This window comes from Rhinatrema bivittatum, chromosome 5, assembly GCF_901001135.1.
Source record: "Rhinatrema bivittatum chromosome 5, aRhiBiv1.1, whole genome shotgun sequence".
NCBI classification, from domain to species: Eukaryota; Metazoa; Chordata; class Amphibia; order Gymnophiona; family Rhinatrematidae; genus Rhinatrema; species Rhinatrema bivittatum.
This window is the reverse complement of record NC_042619.1, coordinates 18,321,583-18,339,952: the sequence shown is the minus strand read 5'-3', so window position 1 is coordinate 18,339,952 and position 18,370 is coordinate 18,321,583. Positions and strand designations below refer to the sequence as shown.

The 18,370-nt window shown below is 46.1% G+C and overlaps 1 protein-coding gene across 3 annotated transcripts in view; it reads left to right on the top strand.

Annotated features, from left to right (window-relative positions):
- Positions 1-18,370, top strand: part of PGM2L1 (phosphoglucomutase 2 like 1) — a 222,680-nt gene that overhangs the window by 82,208 nt on the left and 122,102 nt on the right. For all 3 annotated transcript variants that reach the window (XM_029602068.1, XM_029602069.1, XM_029602070.1), the window contains exon 5: positions 11,040-11,123. In XM_029602068.1, the coding sequence (XP_029457928.1) occupies positions 11,040-11,123 (84 nt within the window). The remainder of the gene's footprint in view (positions 1-11,039; positions 11,124-18,370) is intronic.

The window sequence follows — 18,370 nt, the reverse complement described above, 5'->3', positions numbered from 1 at the left end:
CAAACCGGGAAAAGCGGTGGGCAAGCAGACTTTGTCTAACTGGCTTGAAGATTGTATACAATTTTGTTATGAAAAAGCAGGCCTTCCTCTCCAGGGGCGAGTAAAGGCTCACTCAGTAAGAGCAATGTCAACCTCAGTAACACACTATCGTTCGGTGCCAATAGCTGACAAATGTAGGGCCGCAACATGGAGTTCTCTGCACACCTTTGCGGCTCACTACTGTCTTGACAAGGAAGGACGGCAGGATTCAGCCTATGGACAATCTGTTTTAAAGAACTTGTTTCCAGCATGATCCAACTCCTTCCACATCCAATTTTCGTGATTTCAGGCTGCCTCATTTTTCCGAACAGTAAACCAGTTGTGCCTGTTGTACAAATTGTACACTGTTGGTCCAATACAAACATGACTCAGCCTGTAGCTTGCTAATCACCCATATGTGAGGACTAGCATCCTGCTTGTCCTGGGATAAAGCAAAATTGCTTACCTTGTAATAGGTGTTATCCCAGGACAGCAGGATGTAGTCCTCATGAAACCCACCCGCCACCCCGCGGAGTTGGTTTCGATACGTTTTATTTTTGCTAATGCTCATTGCTTCAAAAGAGACTACATAAGAACATAAGAAAATGCCATACCGGGTCAGACCAAGGGTCCATCAAGCCCAGCATCCTGTTTCCAACAGTGGCCAATCCAGGCCATAAGAACCTGGCAAGTACCCAAAAACTAAGTCTATTCCATGTTACCATTGCTAATGGCAGTGGCTATTCTCTAAATGAACTTAATAGCAGGTAATGGACATCTCCTCCAAGAACTTATCCAATCCTTTTTTAAACACAGCTATACTAACTGCACTAACCACATCCTCTGGCAACAAATTCCAGAGTTTAATTGTGCGTTGAGTAAAAAAGAACTTTCTCCGATTAGTTTTAAATGTGCCCCATGCTAACTTCATGGAGTGCCCCCTAGTCTTTCTACTATCCGAAAGAGTAAATAACAGATTCACATCTACCCGTTCTAGACCTCTCATGATTTTAAACATCTCTATCATATCCCCCCTCAGTCGTCTCTTGTCCAAGCTGAAAAGTCCTAACCTCTTTACTCTTTCCTCATAGGGGAGTTGTTCCATTCCCCTTATCATTTTGGTAGCCCTTCTCTGTATCTTCTCCATCACAATTATATCTTTTTTGAGAAGGGAGACCCTGTGGCTGAGAATATTATGGCATGCTGGGCATGCTCAGTGGGCACACTGTGCCAGTCAACAGTTTCTAGAAACTTTGACAGAAGTTTTTCCGTATATAGGGTTCCATTACTGATGTCACCCATATGTGAGGACTACATCCTGCTGTCCTGGGATTACACCTATTACAAGGTAAGCAATTTTGCTTTTTTTTTTTTTTTTTTTTTTAAGGCATTTTCCTCTGCGTCTTTCACCTTCTTCCCTCACTTCTCTGAGGATTTAGTGTAGAGTAGAAGCAGATTGTTCTCAGTGGGTTGAGCAGCTTTTGGCTAGGCCCTACTTCTTAGGCTCGATTCAGTCAGCCGTGTGCTAGCCCATGGCAGCGGTTTCTTTTCCTGTTCGCTTAGGGGCGGATTTTAAAATGCGCGCGAATAGCCTACTTTTGTTTGCGCTCCAGGCGCAAACAAAAGTACGCTGGATTTTAGTAGATACGCGCGGCTATACAAAATCGATAGCCTTGCGCGCGCCGAGCCGCGCAGCCTACCCCCGTTCCCTCCAAGGCCACTCCGAAATCGGAGCGGCCTTGGAGGGAATCCTCTAACGCCCTCCCCTCACCTTCCCCTCCCTTCCTCTACCTAACCCACCCCCCCGGCCCTGTCTACACCCCCCCTTACCTTTCTCCGGGGATTTACGCCTCCCGGAGGGAGAAGTAAATCCCCGCGCGCGAGCGGGCCTCCTGCTCGCCGGGCCGCGACCTGGGGGCGGGAACGGAGGGCGTGGCCACGCCCCTGGACCGCCCCGGGCTGTAGCCACGCCCCTTACCCGCCCCCAAAACGCTGCCGACACGCCCCCGAAACGCCGCGACGACCGGGCACGCCCCCGACACGCCCCCCTCGGAGAACCCCGGGACTTACGCGAGTCCCGGGGTTCTGCGCGCGCCGGGAGGCCTATGTAAAATAGGTTTCCCGGCGCGCAGGGCCCTGCTCGCGTAAATCCGCCCGGTTTTGGGCGGATTTACGCGAGCAGGGCTCTGAAAATCCGCCCCTTAGGCATTTATGCACATTCTTGACACATGATGGTGTCCTGACCTGGACACTCATACGCATAGGTACTTGTGCACATAAAGCTGCAGTTTAGATTTGAGCGCGAGTTTGTGAGGATACACTCTGATGCCATTTCGGCACACTCAGGAGGCCTAGAGCTGAGTGCAGGAATACTATGGCATCAAGGCCAAAATGTCTAAGCGCCTTGCTATCCATGAGGCTTGCCATATAAGAGTAATCCAGCCATCACTCTCTCTACGCCTGTGTCAGCGCTGTTTAGAGGCTTAAAGCAATTTGGCTACTACAGATTTTGACGACATTAGGATGTCTCCTCTGCCTGTGGTGGCTCCGGAGAGGAGTGGAGTGGGAGGCAACTCAGCAGACAGTTCCCGATGGCAGAAGCAGCCCCGAGAGAGGGGTCAGTGAGTGCTTGGTTTGGGCCTATGGGCCCTGTTTAGGATCCATCATCCTTCTCCTGGGTGGAACTATTTCAGGACCTCAGGCTTTTTTGCAGGGGCATCCAGTGGAGGCAAAGCAGCCTACTAAGAAGGGATTGCGTGCCTGGGTCTCCCATTTGTCAACCACTGCGGGCAAACTCCACAGGAAGGCTATCCCTGGAGATGCTCAATCGTATGTGAATCATAAGTCGGATGAATCCAATGGGGACTTGGTTTTCTCCTCTCTAGAAAAGGAGAAATTCCATATGATTTGTTGCCACATTGGACTCTACTTGATTTTTCACAAAGATGAGTTGCCGAGTCTGATGACTCAGACCCCTGAAGATGCTTGGTGTGGATGGGGATGATGCTACAGGCTTACAAAAGAAATCTGATATTGGTTACTTTATGCAATGCGCCCTATTTCTTTCCCCTCCTGGATCCAATTCAAGAGTTCATTGACCTTGAGTGGAACATCCTGGAGGCAAGTTTTAAGGGACTGCATGCTTTAACAGGTTTGTGTCCAAGGGAGCAGTTGTGATTCCTCGAGGTGTTACCAAATGAACCACTATTCTGGTGGAAGGAGGGGGCATCTCTAAAAGATGCTCAGGATAGGAGGATTGAGACTATACTTAAATAGATCTTTGAGGCCATGGCAATGAATTTGCAAACTATTTTTTTACTGTTGACTGGTTTGTGTCTTTCTCAGATGCAAGAAGTGGGGGTCAATGGAGGATTTGATGATGGAACTAGGAGCCGTGCTCTTAGCCGATGCAGGCTGTGACTTGGTGTGGGCAGCCACTAGAGGGGTGGCTTCTGTGATAGCAGCTAGGTGCCATTTGTAGCTGTGAAATTGGTTGGCAGACACTATTTCCAAGTCAAATCTCAAAAGGTTACACTTTTAAGGGTTCTCTTTTATTCAGACGTGAGTTGGAGAAGATGGTGAATAGCTGGGGTGAAACCAAGGTTCCTCGATTGCCACAGGACAAGAAGGTGGCATTGCATCCTTTTGGGGAGAATGGCCGCTCTAGGGATTCCAGTCTGTTTTATCTTTACAGTGGAGCAACTACTCAAAGGTCTTGCCCCTTTGGAAGATGTCAGTCCTTTCGGCCTAAGAAGCCTCATAAGAATGCAGGCTCTATCTTCACAATGAAGGGGGGGGGGGGGGGCCCACACCTACTGGATTAGGAGATAGGTGGGCCCAGATTATCTCTGACAAAGTGGGTCCTGGAAGTGGTAAGGGATGGCTATGCTCTAGAATTTCTCCGAATTCCTGCAGATACATTTATGGTCTCTCCATGCAACTCTTTACAGAAGAAAGTGGCAGTGGAGATTATGTAACAGTCTATTGGATTTGACAGCCGTAATTACTGTTCCCAGATTTCAAGGAAATACGGGGTGCTATTACATTTATTTTGTCCTTCCCAAGAAGGAAGAGGGGTCCTTTTGGGCTATCCTGTATCTGAAGGGAGTCAGTTGACATGTGTATGTGACTCATTTCAAAATGGAAACTCTGTTCCGTAATAATGGAAGTACAAACTGGAATTTCTTACATCTCTCAGCCTGACAGAGGCCTATCTACATTTTCCTATTAGACAGGAACATTTTTTCCTGCACTTTGCCATTCTGGAATGTTGTCATTATCAATTTCAAGCCCTGCCCTTTGGGCTAGCTACTATGCCCAGGACCTTCTTCAAGGTCATGGTGGCGGTAGTGGCATCTCTGCACAAGGAGGGCATTCTAGGCGATCCATATCTGTACAACCGATTGATTCAGGCCAAAAGTGCAAGATACCAAGTGACTCTCATCTGCAAAGTACTCTCCTTGCTTTAGGAGCCAGGCTGGGTGATTAACTTGGCTAAGAGCAGTTTACAGCTATCTCAGACACTGGAGTATTTTGGCATGCAATTCGATATGGAGCAAGACAGAGTGTTTCTACCAGAGAATCTCATTCAAAAGTTAATTACTAAGGTTCAAGCCCTGAGACGGACTATTTGCCCAATGGTGTGGTCTTGCCTGCATGTCCTGTGATCAATGGCACTCATTTGACTTATTTCCTGGGCGAGCGCGCCCATGCGGCCCCTTCAGTGTGTGTTGCTCTCCCGGTGGAATCCACAGTCGCAGGAGTACACAGTGAATGTCCAGTTGCGGTGGTGGTTTCAAGTGGATCATATCAGGAGGAGGGTTTCCTTGAAGACACCGGGCTGGTTAGTGCTCCCAACAGATGTGAATCTTCTGAGTTCGGGGGGGGCTCACTGTTGAGTTGGTGGCATAAGGTCTGTGGAATGCCAAGGAGCAGCAGTGGACCATCAATTAGTTGGAAGCGTGTGCAGTTTGACTGGCATGCTTGCAGTTCACTTAGCGGCTGTAAGCTTGCGCAGTAAGGATAATGACTGACAATGCCATAACAGTAACCTACATAAATCAAGACTGAACCAGAAGCCAACAGGTGTCGATGGAGGTAGATGTGCTCATGGTGTGGGCAAAACAGCATCTCCATTACATATCTGCCTCCCAAATTGCCGGGAAGGTCAATATAAGGACAGACTTCCTCAGTAGGCAGGGCTTGGGCCCAGGAGAGTGGGAGTTGGCAGACAAGATCTTTCAACTCATAGTGACACACTGGGGTCCCACATTCCTGGATTTACTGGTGAGCGCCAGCAATACAAAGGTACTATGGTTCTTCTGTCATATAAGGGATCCGAGAGCACTGGGCATCGATGTTCTTTTTCAGGTTTGGCCGCAGAGCGGGGTGTGTTATGCCTTTCTGCCATGGCCAATGATAAGCAGGGTAATTTGGAAAATTGCGAGTTAGACTGAAACTGTACTTCTGGTGGCTCTGGATGGATCTCGGAGGCCATGGTATGCTGAGCTTCAGTGGCTACTCAGACAACCACTCATGAAGAATCTATTGCATCAGAGACCCATATTGAATGATCTGGGTCTCTCTCTTCTTACGATTTGGTTGCTGAAGCATGGTTATTCTTCTGCAGTGATTTCCACTTTGTTCTGGGCCAGGAAATTTTCTACATCTCTAGCTTATGTTAGGGTTTGGAGAGTGTTTGCTTGTGAGCTATTTCTTACCCTCTTAAAGTTGAAATTCCACTGATATTGGAATTTTTGCAGGAAGTGTTTGGTTAAAGGCTTGGCCTTTAACACTCTGAGGTTATAGGTAGCAACTCTTGCTTGCTATAGGGGGTGGGTCAATGGTGGACCCTTGTCTTCCCATCCAGATGTGTCCAGGTTTGTGAAGTGAGGTAAGCATCTACATCCTCCCGTGTGGCTACCGGTGCCTCTTTGGGACCTTAATCTGATCTTGCGTTTTTTTGGTGGGTCTTCATTTCGACCACTGCATAGACACTTTGTGGCTGCTCACCTTTAAACTGTTTTCAGGGAGCAATCTGTTTGGCATAGCGGGTCTCCGAGCTGCAAGCGCTTTTTTATCGTGAGCCATTTCTATGAATGACTCCAGGGGCTCTACAGCTTAGGATTGTACCTTCCTTTTTGCCAAGAGTGGTTTCAGAGTTTCATTTGAATCAAGAATAGAGGTGAATGTGATTATAGTCTGCATACCTTTGATGTCAAGTGGCATCTGGTGTGGTACTTGAAGATTGATTACTTGCTCTTTCAGGAAGTCTGATCGACTTTGTGCTCCATGTTAGAGGTAAACAAGGAGAACCAGTGATGCGGGCGCCTATAGCCCATAGGGTGAAAGAAGTCATCACGGTAATCTGTGAAGATACAGATGTTCTATTACCTAAACAGATCAGGGTGCATTCCACTAGAGTTCAGGTGGTGTCGAGGGCGGAGCTTTGGTTGTCTCCCGTTGATTTGCCGAGCAGCGACGTGGTCCTCCTTACATACACACTTCCAAGCGTTAGGGCTCAGGAGGATACAGCTTTCTCACGTGCGGTGTTGATGGGACTGGGACCAGCCTCCCGCCCTTTTCAGGAGTAGCTTTGGTACATCCTACTGGTGTGGATTAGCCTGTCTGAGTGCAGAGGAAGGAAAAATGACTAATTACAAGCAGGCCAATACAGTAAAGTGCGGCCGCGGTTACCCTGCTTCTAACCCCCTTTCTACTCACAATTTGGCCGTGTTTATTTATTTAGCATTTTTATATACTGAAATTCATGTAGCAAAGTTACATTAACAGGCATGTAAGAATGCTATTACATTGAACAAGGAGTATTAACTTGGAACAACTAAAACTGGGAGAATGGTATCACCATAAACAATAAATAGTGTGATATTTTTGTGAGACAGGCTAAACAATAGCTAGACATGTAACAAGCTAAACAAAAGCTAAACATGGTTCGGACAAGACAAACTGCGGATTGATAAGCTGCAAGTAGGAGTGCTATCTGGAATGACAAAAGCTAAACATGGATCAGACTAGACAAACTGCGGATTGATAAGCTGCAAGTAGGAGTGCTATCTGGAATGACAAAAGCTAAACATGGATCAGACTAGACAAACTGCGGATTGATAAGCTGCAGGTAGGAATGCTATCTGGAATGACAATATTGGTTTAATCTGAAACGAGCCATTGTAAAGATGGAAGGACGTGAATAGTGGGAGATTATTGGCATAGATTAAAAGCTTGCTCGAACAGCCAAGTTTTGAGTCTCTTTTTGAAGGTGATCGGGCAATGTTCCTGTTGGAGTTTAGGGGGTAACGAGTTCCACTGCTCGGGGCCTGCTTTGGATAGAGTTCGTTTGTTTAAAGAGGATTTGATGGCTGGGGCAAGGAGGGTATTCCTGTAAGTTGTTCTCACCGGGTTCTCACGGGTTGGTGATAACTGTTCTCGCGGGTTGGTGTTAGACCAACCCGCAATTCACTATCCCTTTTAACCCATCCTTACCGCCTCTTTAAATCAACGGGTAACCCTTTCCGCCCACGGCAGGTATATGAGATGTAAACGATCGGATTAGCTATTCCCTCCCATACAGTAACGCGCGCCCCGATTATCGCTTTTTAAAACTGCAGTTTTGCCGCGCGTTTAACCTGCTAACGTACCGCCTACCCTTACCCCTGTGTTAGAGGCAGGGGTAAGGGTAGGCAGCAAACTTTCCCCCAGCCCCCTCTCACCTGCCCTGGCCGCGTCCATGGGTGCCGGTCTCCGGGGCAGCCCCAGTCCTCTCTACCCTCCTCCCGAAGCAACTTTAACCAAAAGAAAACCTAAAATCCCCTCCTCCCGAAGCAAGGCGCAGGCGAGCCTTTTTTTTATCGGCTGCGCCAACCCTTTAAAAGTAGTTTTTTAGTATCCCCCCACCCTCCGGACACCTCCACACCTCCCCCAATGCCCCAGGGCGCAGGGAGGCGCATGCGGCACAGCGACAGGCAGATAGGCAGGGCCGTGGTGAGGCTCACGTCACCACAGCCCAAAGAAAAAGATCGTGTTTGAACGCGCTGATGCTCCTCCTCCTTCCTGCCTGGGCGGCCCCGGAAGTAAACGTTGCTGGAGCTGCGTGGGCAGGAAGGAGGAGAAGCATCAGCACGTGCAGAAGAGGAGCAGCACTTACGGGCCGCCGCGCATCCCAAGTCACAGCAGCCCGAGAAGAGGAAGAGGCCCGGTAGCAGGGCCGCTGCAGAGCCCATCCTATGGTGACCCACGAAGAGGAGGCCCAGAGGTGAGAGAGAGGCTGAGGGTCTGTAGAAGGGGGTGTGTGTGTGTGTGCGTGTATGAGATGAGTTGAGAGATTGTGTGTGTGAGTGAGGATCTGAATGTTTGCAGAGACAGCATGTGAGAATCTCTGTGTGTGTGAGAGAGACAGCGTGTGACGGTGAGAGCCTGTGCTTGAGCAAGACAGCATGTGGGAGTGAGAGAGAGCCTGTGTGTGTGTCAGACAGCATGTGCCAGTGAGAGACTGTGTGTATGAATGATTGTATGAGAGAGAGCATGTGCCAGTGAGAGCCTGTTTGTGAGAGAGAGAAATGCATGTGATAATGAGAACCTGACTGTGTGTTTGAGGGAAGAAGATGGAGAGAAAAGAAACAGAAAAAAAGACAATATAAAAGGAATCGGCAAAAACAAAGAAAGGGAAGGTGGGTAAAAAAAAGCCTGTGACCAACCAATTAGAAAACTAAGATTAGACAGCAAAGGTGAAAAAAAAAATTCTTTTTAGTGATTGGCACATGTAATCGTTGGGAATGTGCAAGAATAGCAACATCCCCAATAGTCATGTGACAGTGGCAGCAGAGGAATGAGAGAGGCTCTGAGGTTGCTGGCAAAAGAGAGGGGCGTCTGCCTTTAGAGTGTGCATGTGTATGAATGGGACTCTGCCTGGGGGTGTATCTGTGTGAATGCATAGGTGCCTGCCTTGGGGGTCTGTGTGTGTGAGAATGAATTGGTGCCTGCCTGGAGGATGGAGCGGGAGTGGTGTGAAAATGAATGGGAGCCTGCGTGGGTGTGTGTGTTTGTGTGTATGTGAGGGAGCCAGTGAGTGTGAGAGCATGAGTGTGTATGAGAAAATCCAGGGGAGTAAGAGTTTGTATGTGGGGAGGGTGGAGGGGGAGAGAGTGTTTTAATTGAAGATTTAGCCGATGAAATTCAGCAACAAAAATGTCATTAAGCAGGTAAGGTAAAGAATTATTTGTTTTTGCTTTATTAATAAATACAGTACATATATTAAAATTATAACTTTTTGTTATTAATTAGAGCTACAAATATCACAATTATGGATTTTTCTAGAAGTGACACACCACCCGAGTTATGCTCGGTTTTTTTATGAATTTTGACACACTGAGTTCAAAAGGTTGGCCATCACTGCTCTAGACCGTCTTATCACTCATCGTCTCGCCTTCAGACGTCTCAAGCTGCAGCTTCTAGGCAACGTCAGAGAATACCAAGGCCTAAACCTCTGCAGAAGCAGAATCCACCTAAACCTGCACAAGGTTTTTAGGACATCATACACCACCGCTTTCAGCAACAGTCGGCGGCAGGCTCCTACATTTCTTGCCTGCATGGAAAAACATCACCACCGACCTTGTTTTCTTTAAACTTCACCACCCTTCCTGTTATTCCACATTTAGTGCCCAACAGGGAACATCTCATCCATGTCCAACAAATGCACCTGGAAATAAACAACCTCCTGAAGCAACAGGGCATACTCGAACTACCCGTGTCTCACCATCACACCGGTTATTATTCCCCATACTTCCTCATTCCTAAGAAATCAGGAGGGTTCCGTCCTATCTTGGATCTCCGGAATCTCAACAAACACCTTACGACGGAGAAATTCAAGATGACAACACTCAAAACCATACTACCCTTCATACAACCCAGAGATTGGATGTGCTCCATATATCTCAAGGATGCCTATTCACACATACCAATGCACAAGGCTTCCTGGCAGTACCTTTGCTTCACAGCAATGAATCGCCACTAGGCAGTCTACAGATTTTACCAAAAACGTTTTCCACGTACATCTCGTGTGGCTACAAGAGACTGAGGTAACAAGGCAATCGCGCGGGAAGCTCACCGCGCAGCTGTACAGAGTTCAAAACTCTGTACTAACTGAGAAAACTCCGCCTACTGACCGGTCGCGAGGCGCTCCCAGACAGCATGGCTAATTCATCCTGCTATCTATGGAAACACCGTTTACGGTAAGCAAACTTGCTTTTACTCGTGTAAAACTCAATTTTTTAAGCGCATAAATTCTTTTTAAAATCAAGCCCATTGATTGAGTGTAGAAGAGAACTATCATTTTACATTGACAGAACTAAATGTTAGTCTGCCCAGCTGTTTCTCATCTGACTCTAATAGACCTGGACTAATAGTTGCAAAATGTACAATTATGAATTCTATTTCAGATTGTATCTCCTTGTGCTACGCCAAAGCACATACCTCTTTGAAGGCCATGTAAAAGCGCACAATGTAAGAGCAATGGCAACATCTGTAACTCACCTTTGCTTTTTTTCTAAGAAATATGGAAGGCTGTTACATGGAGTTCAGTGCATATATTTACATCTCACTACTGCTTGGATTTAGACTCACTTCAATAGTAAATTTGGTCAATTGTATTACATCTTTTTAACAGTAAACGCACAGTTTTTTTAACTGATTCTTGCCATGCATCCAGTTATGCGGGTTGGCTTAAGGATAATATGGATAAGGGACTTTGACTGCCCTTAATTTTGGGGTCCCACATTTATACTGACTTTTATCTTGCTGTCCATTGAGCCCCAGTTACAGGTTTGTAACTTGTTGTGTGCCATATTGTGTACACTGTGATTGTCTGTACAGACAGTGATGCCCCACAGTCCTTAGAACTGTTTTTATTTAACCAGCATACTTCAGAGAGCAGTCTGAACTGTTTAATATGTATATAGGACTTGGCAGAGGCATGCAGTTAACCTGAAGCTTTTCTTTTTACTTTTAAGCCCTATGCTGTGCAGAAACTCAAAGCTGTAGCTGGTATAATGATCACAGCTTCCCATAACCGCAAGGAAGATAATGGATACAAGGTAAATGTTTAGTGCTTAAGAATTGGACACTAGTTAACAGTAAGTGTTTTTAAGATGTAAAGTATATTGTGATGTAAACAAAACCTACTTTGGGGCCAATATAATAAGGTGCACTGAAGCTGCCACAGATTTGTGCGCAGATATATGCCCATTTGTATGTGCATTTTTCCACACAAAGCCCTATACGGGTATGTGATGGTTTTGTGCCCGGGGAAAAAGGAGCATACGAACGTGCTTACAGACCTGCAGTTTTTCCTGCGTGAATGCATGCTAACAGCATGCAAAGGAGGCAATTAGCAACTGATAGGCAATGCAGGGAGCTGCGCTAATGCTAGTGTGGGGTTGTTTTTTTTTTTTAATGCGGGGTTTTTACCGCCACGGTCAGGGCATGAGTTAAATGTTAGTGCCGATTCGGGGGCCATTCTTGCTCTCCGAGAATCCTAAAAACCACCTAGCTGAGCACTTATCTCTGCATCTGAGTGGCCAGTTTAGCTAGTCACTTTTCTGGATGCCCGATCGTATAGATTCACGATCAGGTAAGTGCCTAGCTCAGCATCTGAGTGGCAAGATTAGCTAGATGCCTTTCTGGGTGCCCGATCATATAGATTTTTCTGTCACGAATAAAGCACGAGCGGCTTGATAAGCGCCTAGCTGATCGCCTATCTTGGCTTCAGAGTGGCCAGCTTAGCAAAGCACTTTTCTTGGCGTCCGAGGTAGCACTTCCCTGGGCGGACAGATACATGACCAGAAGAGCAGCAAGATTGTTGTGAATTAGCATCCATGAAAATATTTGCCATGATTTCTGCAGCACAGTTATTTGAAATGATTAAAAATACCTTCCAGGGTCATACTTTCACTTAATAGGGAGGGACCCGTTCACTCGCTCGCTTTTATGTGCGGAGTTTGAGCGTGGATGTGGCCGCTTATTACATAGGCCCTTGCCACGCTTAGATATGCACATTTTTCCATACGTGTGTGAATTTCTGTGTGCAAATCATGTGCATAATTTGTTTTTTACATCCTGCAGAAGAGGCAGCTTTAGCCGCGCACGGCGATCAAAACCCATGCTCATAACGAATGCCTGTTTTGCCGCAGGTCTTATTACATCGGCCCCTTTGAGTCCAGTTGGTTTAACTTGCTAAACCAAAAGTTTAACACCCCAGAAATAGCTTTCTTCACAAACATTACTTCTTAATGTACAAGTCTATTGCTTTTATCTTTTAAAAATGTGAATATAAACAAATAGAATTTAGCTTACAGTATCAGTTGTCCCATTAGAGCAGGACTTTTACTAGTAAATTGTGTTATAACTGTTTTTATTGTATAGTATGGATGCTCATGGAGAAGTCCAGTTTTCTGTCCAATATTAAAGTAAGCATTAAAAATGTGCATTCCAGGATAGTGTTATGGTCCACTAGTTTAAAACACCTATAAAAAATGAGCTATAGTGGGGATATTTGCAAGTCCCATGGCTGCACTGACCTTTCACTCTTCTAGGTTTCCTCCAACCGTGGCTCCAGATGTCTCTTGGCAGCTCATTCCTAGTCTTCCCCACTACTCTGCTCAATCTGGTCCATTTCCCCCCACACTTCATCCCCAACTGCTCAGTCTTTGCCATTTGTCTTCCTCCAGCCCACTCCTTTGTATTCCTCTTACCCCTTTATTGTGCCCTGTCACAACCCATGAGGCTCCCATAGCCACTCTGTGCCTGCAGTCCAGGCATATAATGCTATTTGCAGTTAATGTGCACTAAATGCTTACAGCGCACCCTGTTTGCCTGGAGTGTGTGTACAGAGTGACCACAAGGCAAAATGCACATGATTATCACAAATCCCTCTGCACAAACAATAGAGAGCTGCTTTTTAAAATATATATATCAAAGATTTATACATGATTAAATAATTACATTTGTGTGAGAAATGTATGCATCAATTGATTCTTTGAAATATACCAATTTGAATGTTGCTCCCTCTATGGAGAGATAATTAGTGCCGTTGTTTTTTTCATGATATATAGATATAGCTGTATGTGTACATGTGTGTGTATATATGTCTGTATATGTATATAGCCATATTTATTTATTTAGGCATAGATCTATAGATAGCTATAGATCTATCTATATATAGATAGATACACACACAGTATGTGAAGAGTATTCACTAGGCAGCCGTATTGCCAATCAGTGGCTCAAAGCCTCCATTTTATTTCTCTTAAAGTTGCTTGAAAGAGTAAAATCATAAACACTCAAGCACAGAGAGGCAGATATCCCACGCACATACATACTGACAAAGCTGGAAACAGATAACCAACCAGACAAACATAGACAGAGACAGATATCTTTCATGCAGACACACATACCATGGAGAGAGACAAACTCAGACTGATTTAAGTGGAAAGCGGAAACCACCTTCGAGAGGTTCGTAACACAACTTTGTCATGGAAGAATTGTAGGTAGGGTGGAAGATTGAATTAGTACTTGAAATTCACTGATATGGCATGCAGACGCAACAGCAATCAGGAAGAGTACTTTCCAGCAGGCCGAACAGTACAATGCGCTCCAGTGGAGCGCACTGTTAACCCACGATTGGACGCGCGTTTTTGACGCGCTAGCGTTACCCCTTATTCAGTAAGGGGTCGAAAATGCGCGTCCCCCCCCCTCCCCGAACCTAATAGCGCCCAAAACATGCAAATGCATGTTGATGGCCCTATTAGGTATTCCTGCGCGATTCAGAAAGGAATATGTGCAACCAAGCCGTACATTTTACTTTCAGAAACTAGCGCCTACCCAAAGGTAGGCGCTAATTTCTCCAGGCACCGGGAAAGTGCACAGAAAAGCAGTAAAAACTGCTTTTCTGTGCACCTTCCGACTTAATATCATGGCGATATTAAGTCTGAGGTCCCGAAAGTTACAAAAAGTTAAAAAAAAAAAAAAAATAAAAAATTGAAGTCGGCCTGCGGCTCAAGGGTTGAAAACCGGATGCTCAGTTTTGCCAGCGTCCGGTTTCCGAACCAGTGGCTGTCAGCTCAGGAATCAGCCAAAACGATTTTAAAGTCTTAATCTTGCAAAATTGCCTTTTAAAGGATCACTCTTGTTTGAAAGTGAGCTGGAAAAAATAGCTGCTAAGTGGGATAAGGCAGAGGTTCCTTGGTTACAGAGAATAAGAAGCAGACACCACGCTCCTTCAGCATGAGAGGTCGTGTTAGGGGTTTCAGATGCTTTCGACTCCACAGACGAGCAGCTTGCCAGAGGATTCAGCCTTTGGGTAGGTCTCAGTCTTTTCGTCCCAGGCAGCCCAGAAGGGGCACACTCTGGTAGTAATGCCCCCCGAGCTTCTCTGAAGGTGTGCTGACCCACCTCTGGAATCAGGAGATAGTGGGTTACCTCTCTCTCTTTTTTTTTTTTTTTTTTTTTTTTTTTTTAAATTAGAGATGGGTGAAGATCACATCAGACCAGTGGGTTCTGGAGGTGATAAGAGATGGTTATGTTCTGGAGTTTCTCAGTGTTCCTTGGGACGTCTTCATGGTGTCTCCCTGCAACTCTGCAGAAGAGAACAGCAGTGAAGTGTGCATTGTCAAGGCTCCTCAGCCTGCAGGCTGTAATTCCAGTGCCCAGATCTTAAGAAAATATGGGCTGATATTCCATTTATTTTGTTGTACCCAAGAAGCGAGCTGATTAGTAAAGTCCGCGGGAGAGCAAACGAACGCCCGCTCTCCTGGCATGCGCACAGGCCACTTGCCTGAGCGCGCTATTCTGTATTTAAATTGGTGCGGTAGAAATGGGCAAAAGGAGGTGCTAGGGACACTAGCACGTCCCTAGCGTCTCCTTTTGACCCGGAGCGGCAGCTGTCAGCGGGTTTGACAGCCGACGCTCAATTTTGCCGGTGTCTGTTCTCGAGCCCACTGACAGCCACGGGCTCGGAAACCGGACGCCGGCAAAATTGAGCGTCTGGTTTTCGGCCCGACAGCCGCCGGCCCATTTTAAATTTTTTTTTTTTTTTTTTTACTTTTTTTTTACCCTTCGGGACCTCCGACTTAATATTGCCATGATATTAAGTCGGAGGGTGCACAGAAAAGCAGTTTTTACTGCTTTTCTGTGCACTTCCCCGGTGCCGACAGAAACCAGCACCTACCTTTGGGTAGGCACTAATTTCTTAAAGTAAAATGTGCGGCTTGGCTGCACATTTTACTTTCTGTATCACGCTGGCATACCTAATAGGGCCATCAACATGCATTTGCATGTTGAGGGCGCTATTAGGTGCTGCGGGTTGGACACGCGTTTTCCACCCCTTACTGAATAAGGGGTAAGGGAAAATGCGCGTCCAAGGGCAGTCTATGCAAGGAGATCTAACTTCTTCCTGACTCACTATACATTTCCTAACTGGGATTACTGTCACTGCCATAAATCCCTTATACAACACTTCTGGACACCACAGTCATAAAGACCTTCCTGTCCAGCATACATGCAGTCATTCTAATAAATTCTTACATGTCCCTGCGTGCATTTTCCATTACCTCAGGCCCTCAATTCCTCATCATTGGGCTATGGGGTTTTTTCACTATGCACTTTCCTCATAGAAAACTACTATGGGTTACATTCAGTGAAATTCCATTATTAGTGGGTGTAAGCTGTGCAACCGCTTTCGTCCTTCATCCATATTCCAGATCTAGAACCAAAACCTAGTCTGATTCTTCTCGTGCTCGCATTTACTCAGGGTTGTAAAGTTTGGACTAAATGCTTCTCAACCCCACATTCATCTATCCACTCCAGGCACAGTTTTCTCATAAACTTCCTGGAGCTTGTAGCCATGAGTTATACCCTTAAGCCTTCCAATACTGCCTCTGCAACAAATTTTTGTGCATACAGACAGCATAGGGACAATGTACTTTCTATCACACAAGCACGCATTACCTTAGCTGCCCTGCTGGGAAGCCGCGCAGCTCTACCCTTGGCCCTTGCTCACTTCAAGCATCCTCGGGCCACTCATCTAAGATTTACTGAACGCACTAGCCAACCTTCTCCAGGTAGGTTTCTATCCTCTCGAATGGTCTCGGACTACATGTGTAAAGGGAAAAATCTTCTAACGCTAAGGTCAACCGAGCTTGCCCTCTGCGTCTGAATCGAACCATATGGTGCACAGATTGTACTCCCTACACATGTTTCCAATGCGTTCTCTTAGACGCCTTTCTTCCATCAAGGGCCTCTTAAATGTATCTCTTCTGCTGCCTTTCATAGCCAGCACTCTTCTAATATTGAATCGGGACGTGGTTCAGTATTCCTGTAATCCACACCCTGACAGAGACCAGTATGCTTCCCATACTTCTCAATCTATCACACCAGTAACCACTTTATCTTCTCACCAGTCAGTCCTAAATTGTAGACTAACTGATGTTCTCAGGTTCTGGTAGCGTCACAAAACCTTCCACACATAAATCCTACCATTCAAAATGGCAGGATTTACCACATAACGTATGCAAAAAGGTATTACCCTTTTCTCTTCCTTTTTCCACACCACTCGCTCTTGCACCCTCGGATTCTGCTCCCCAGACATCCTCCACATAGGTACACCTCTGTTCCAATTGGTGTATCGTTTGGGAGTGGGGATACCCGCTTTACGGTAAACCCCTTCTGAGTCAGCTTACCATGGATTATCCACTGATCAAGCCGCTTCTATTTTCACTAGTCACGGAATGGAACCTATATCTCATGCTTATAAGTCTCATACGTTCTCTGTTCGAGCCTTTCCATTCCTCTCATTTCAGTTTGGCATGGGAAATTCTTCCCTCATAAATGTCATTTCTGCCAGCAGTGTCAATGAGTTACACACTTGTAGTTACGTACTCATCTGACCCTGCGTTCCTCCGTCACCGAGTGGTTTTCACGTATTCAACTTTCTATCTTTTTTAAGGTAGATGTTGCATCTCACCTTACTCAGAATGTACTCTGCCCACTTTTTCCCAACACCTCTCTCTCACCAGAGCAAGAGGGCTCTTTCCATTTCTTGGACAGAAAGGCTACGCTTGCATTCTATCTAGCTTGCACTACATTCCATAGGAATTCCACCTAACTCTTTCCTTCTGTGGCAAGAGTCAACCTGCGAGTCCTAGTGGGCAAGCAGACCTATTCCTCCTAATAGACTGTCTGTATCTTTTTTTCCTGCCAACAAGCAGGCATTTCACTACAACACTGTGTGTAACCACACTCTGTTGCGTCCACCTCAGCCTTAATAGCTTCCCTTCGGCCGCTGCTGCTTGTACACATATTATCCGGCTGCAATCTGGAGTTCTCTTCATACCTTCGCAGCCCATTATTAATCTCTGCCTACCCTTTAGATTAATCTGTTAGACATTAAACTATTGTAAAGCTTGTTGCTATGTTATGTTACACTGTGAACCGAGGTGATGTTTCTAACGTGCCCCGGTATATAAAAATTCTTTAAATAAATAAATAAAATAAATTATTGCTTACATACGACTAGCTGGCATGCTCCATGTTTGGCCAGTCCATCTACTCCTATTCCTTTGGGTTAACTACCCAACATCCTTCCACCAACCCTTTAAGGGTTTCAGGATGCCCTCCGTTCCAAACTCCACCCACGTCATTGCACCCTTCGTGCGTCTTGGGTGCATTTGGTGCACTCTCAGGCATCCTCAGCTCGGTACTCACCCATATGTGAGGACTACCATCCTGCTTATCCTGTGAGAAAGCAAATGTTGCTTACCTGTAACAGGTGTTCTCACAGGACAGCAGGATGTTAGTCCTCATGAAACCCACCCGCCACCCCGTGGAGTTGGGTCTCTATACGTTTTCACTTTTATTTTAGTTTCGTTTGCGCTTTTAGCTATAAGACGAGACTGAGGGAGACACCTGTGACTCACAGGGATAATTGCAGGCTGAGCATGTTCAGTGTGCCATTGTCGGTCAAAGCTTTGTATAAACTTTGACAGAAAAGTTTTCTGTACAGGGCTCCATCCTGTGATGTCACCCATATGTGAGGACTAACATCCTGCTGTCCTGTGAGAACACCTGTTACAGGTAAGCAACATTTGCTTATCTTCTGCAGCGCAACTGGGAACATCCTGGTACCGTTCCTCCGGTCAACTGCAAGACTGATGCCACCTATTTGGTCCAGTCGGCACCTGGTTTCCAAAGAACACAATTGGCTCATCATTCAGTGGTGGTAGAGACTGCCCAGAAAAAGACCAGGAGACCAAGGCCTCATTCTTCAGCACACCCTGGGAAGGAGCAA